The sequence below is a fragment of the Etheostoma spectabile genome, chromosome 10 (genome assembly GCF_008692095.1).
Source record: "Etheostoma spectabile isolate EspeVRDwgs_2016 chromosome 10, UIUC_Espe_1.0, whole genome shotgun sequence".
Taxonomy (NCBI): Eukaryota; Metazoa; Chordata; class Actinopteri; order Perciformes; family Percidae; genus Etheostoma; species Etheostoma spectabile.
In genome coordinates, this window is record NC_045742.1 from 2,646,848 (window position 1) to 2,650,800 (window position 3,953).

At 50.5% G+C, this 3,953-nt stretch overlaps 1 protein-coding gene across 1 annotated transcript in view; it reads right to left on the bottom strand.

The window, feature by feature from the left end:
* Positions 1-6: 6 nt before the first annotated feature.
* LOC116696428 (protocadherin-1) overlaps positions 7-3,953 on the bottom strand; it is a 22,491-nt gene continuing 18,544 nt past the window's right edge. The window contains exon 3 of the mRNA XM_032527433.1: positions 7-2,375. Coding sequence (XP_032383324.1) covers positions 126-2,375 — 2,250 coding nt within the window. The 3' untranslated portion in view covers positions 7-125. The remainder of the gene's footprint in view (positions 2,376-3,953) is intronic.

Genomic DNA, 3,953 nt, shown 5'->3' on the forward strand with positions numbered 1-3,953 from the left:
AAAAAAAAAAAAAAAAAAAAAAACAACAACAGGGAAAACAGCCGTTTGGAGGTGGGTGCTGTGCAGGGGAATCAGTGCAGCTTTGGTGGAAGAATTTCGGCTGTGCCAAATCAGTCCCAGCGTGACTACCACACCCGCTTGGTCCAATAGATGTCCCTGTTGTACATTGGCGTGTTTGCGTAGTCGCCTACCTGTTTGCTGCTGTATTTGGGCGGGTTGGCCTTGTAGCTGTAATCCGAATATTGGTCGGAGCCCGTGGAGTTGTTGTCGCCCGTTCCCACGAAGGTGTTGGTGGCGGGGAGGTCCTGGACGGCCTGGTGCTTCTTGGAGGCGGAGGGCGACTGAGGCTGCAGCTGGATGGAGGGCAGGGGGGAGTTGGAGCGGTAGTGGCGCCCCAAGTCGGGGCTCCCCGGGGGGTAGTTGAGGGGCAGGTGGATCCTGGGGCTGTCGTTGACGGTGTCGTTGATGAGGTTGAACTTGAGGCCTTTCTGTAAGCCGTCCTCTACGTCCTCCTCCAGCGGCTTTGACGGTTTGGGAGCTTTCCCCTTTTTGCTCTTTTTCCCTTTGCCGTTTTTGGGGCCTTGCTTGGGCGCATAAAGGTCCTTGCTCTCCTTCTTGCCGGCCTGGTACCCGCTCTTTGTGTCCTTCTGCAGCCGGTGTCGGATCACCACGACGGCTACGATCACCAGGATCACGCCGGCGATGCCCGCGAGGCTGCCGTACAGGATGTTGCTGCGCTGGGCGAGCGCGTAGTTGGGATCTCCGGCAATGTCCCGGTCCAGAGGGGTGTAGAGGCTGTGCCCCACCAGCGCTTCGATGAGCGACACGTTGGACTTGGTGTCGTTGACAAAGACGTGGACGAGGGCGGTGGTGTGGCGGGGGGGTTTGCCCTTGTCGCTGACCTTTACCACTAGTCGGTGCAGCCCGTTGTGTTTGCCGGTGAACTCCTGCATCAGGGTGATCTCCCCGCTGCTGGGCGAGATGCGGAACAGGTCGTACGGGTTTCCTCCTGTGATGGTGTAGACGAGTTCGGCGTTGGGTCCCGAGTCCATGTCCTCGGCCTCTACCATCTCCACCCTGGTGTCTGGTGGGGTGACCGGTGACATGTATGTGTAGGAGGAGTTCGCCGGTTTGGTGACGTAAGGGGCGTTGTCGTTCTCGTCCAGGACGTTGATTGTCACGCCCACGTAGGAGGATCGAGGTGGGTCACCGGCATCCACCGCCTTCAGCCGGAAGGTGTAGGTGCTCTCCTTCTCCCGGTCGAACGAGATGCTGGACAGGATCGTACCCGTGCCGTTCTGGATGACGAACTTGCCGTTGTCCGGTTCCACAAAGAGCCTCACTTGGGCGTTCTTGCCCTTATCTGCGTCCGTGACCGTCACCACGCCGACAGGATTGAGCGGAGCCATGTTCTCGATCACCGAGAAGCTGTAGCCGCTCAGCATGAACTTGGGGTCATTGTCGTTACGGTCCAGGACGTTGATCACCACCGTGGCGGTGCCGGTTTTGCTAGGAAGGCCCTTGTCCGCTGCCGCCACGCGGAATTCGTAGCGCTCCGTCTCCTCCCGGTCCAGCAGGTTCCTCACACGGATGTCCCCGGTGTTGGCTTCGATTTCAAAGAGCCGGGTGGCGTGGGACTCGACGATGCTGTAGACCAGCTCCGCGTTGGTGCTGCTGTCTGCGTCCGTCGCCGTGACGCCCAGCACCTTCTCGCCCGGCTGGTTGCCCTCCGCGAAGTCCACCTCGAGCAAGGCAGGGGAAAAATTTGGCGTGTTGTCGTTCACGTCCGTGACCTGCACTTTGAGGGAGTTGGTGCTGGATAGTGCCGGGTTCCCCGAATCCACGGCGACAATTTCGATCCTGTAGTCCTTGACGCGCTCGTAATCCAGCAGGGTGGTGGTCTGCAGGAAGTACTTCCTCTTGCGATCGTTGGCCGACTCGCTCGCGGGCCGCAGCTGAAACGGGACGTCGCCGGCAACCACGCACGTCACCACCGCGTTTTCCCCCTCGTCGCGATCCGAGACCTGGACCAGCGCCACCGGCGTGCCGATGGGCATGTCCTCGGAGATGTTGGCGACGCCGTCGTGGTGCGTCACCAAGCCGATGCCACGGATCTCGATCGCCGGCGCGTTGTCGTTCTGGTCCTTGACGTTGACGGTCACCAGGGCCTTGGAGCTCTTGGAGTTGGGCCCGCGGTCTTTGGCGACCACGAAGAACTTGAGGAAGCTCTCCTCTTCGCGGTCCACCAGGCCCTTGACGTAGATGATGCCCGTGGAGCGGTCGATGCGCAGAAGCCTCTGGACGGCCTCCGACGCCTGATGGAGGCTGTAGTCGATCTCGCCGTTGGTGCCGGTGTCTGCGTCGTTGGCTCGGACCTGCAAGAGCAAAAGAAGAGGTTTTAACTTTTTTTTCAACCCTGGTGTTGTCTTCCCATCAAAATTGAAAATCACTTTTTTGAACTTTTTCTAATGTTTTTGCCCCTTTTTCAACCGTTTTTTTCCAATATTTGTAACATTTTGGACGTTTAACACTACGTAACACTAACTTGTTATTTAGTTTTACAGTTGTTTTGGGAATTTATGGTCAATAAACCTAATTTTTAGGAAATTATAGCTAAGGTTTGAGTTAGAAAAGCAGAAATTAGGAATAATTTAGACTAAAATAAAAGGAATATCTCTTTTACTCGATACTATTTTGAAACCAATTCTTTTTTTTTTTTTTTAAATGCTATGAAAATTAATAAGACACCCAAAAAATTATTGAAAGTAGAGATTTGTACTTGCCAAAGAGCGTTGTGTGGACTCACTCTTTATTTTTGGGAATTCAAAGAATCTTGATATAAGGGTGACTTAGACCCGCGCAACATGGAGACAACATGAGGACACATGAGAAGACATGAGGACAACATGAGGCAACATAAGACAACATGGAGACAACATGAAATGACAACATGAGTGACAACATGAGGACAACATGAGTGACAACAGAGAAGACAACATGAGACAACCTGACGAAATCATGAGTACACATGAGGACAACATGAGGACAACATGAGGACAACATGAGGGTTAATGGTTTGTCCCAAAAGAACCACACATTTCTACACATTGTCTGACACAGAATCTTGAATGAAACCCAGCCTGCATGATGAAACTTTATCTAAACATATTACTGCCTCCAAATTACTTTGATCTTCTTTTTAGTTTTTAGTAGAAGTACTTTTTTTTTGTTTGTTTTTTAAGATTTGATTTTGGGCATTTCAGCCTTTAATGGAAAGGACAGGTAGATATGAAAGGAGGAAGATATGCAGAAAATTGCCCAGGTGGGACTTTCTCTTTATAAACTCATTGTCTATTGTTTGCCTGTTTTTCTTGTGTGTTTACATGTTTGTTTGTTTGTTTGTTTTGCTGCTGTAACAAGGAAATTTCCCCGCTGTGGGATGAATAAAATATAATCCACCCACCAACTGAACTAACCTGGCCACAGTACATCTTCTTCTTAACTCCTCAACAACAACTTCCAGATGTTTGTGGTCTTCTAAGTAAAAGTCAAAACTACGAGCCACACCCAGTCAAATCTTCAACGACTGTTTGTGGAGATGCAGAATATACAAAAAATGAGACAATCATTTGGACACTTTGCTGTTCAATCACATGTTAGCAGGACATCTTCAACTTCACATTAAAAGTCCAGAGTGTGGTTTTATTTCAACTTGGACCTAAAGAAACAAAACTTTCATTCATTGCGCCTGCCTATGTGTCAATATTCTGCAGTTATATACTATTATATACCATAAATGTTAAGCCCACTTTGAATTCAAAAGTGATCTTCATTGAGGTAACTGGCTGCCAGTTTTCCCAATTTTACCTCAGTTACATTCGATTATTTGACTTACTAAGATTCACAACTATTGCTAATGCAACTCTACAAAGCCCTTTGTGTTCACCGGAGGG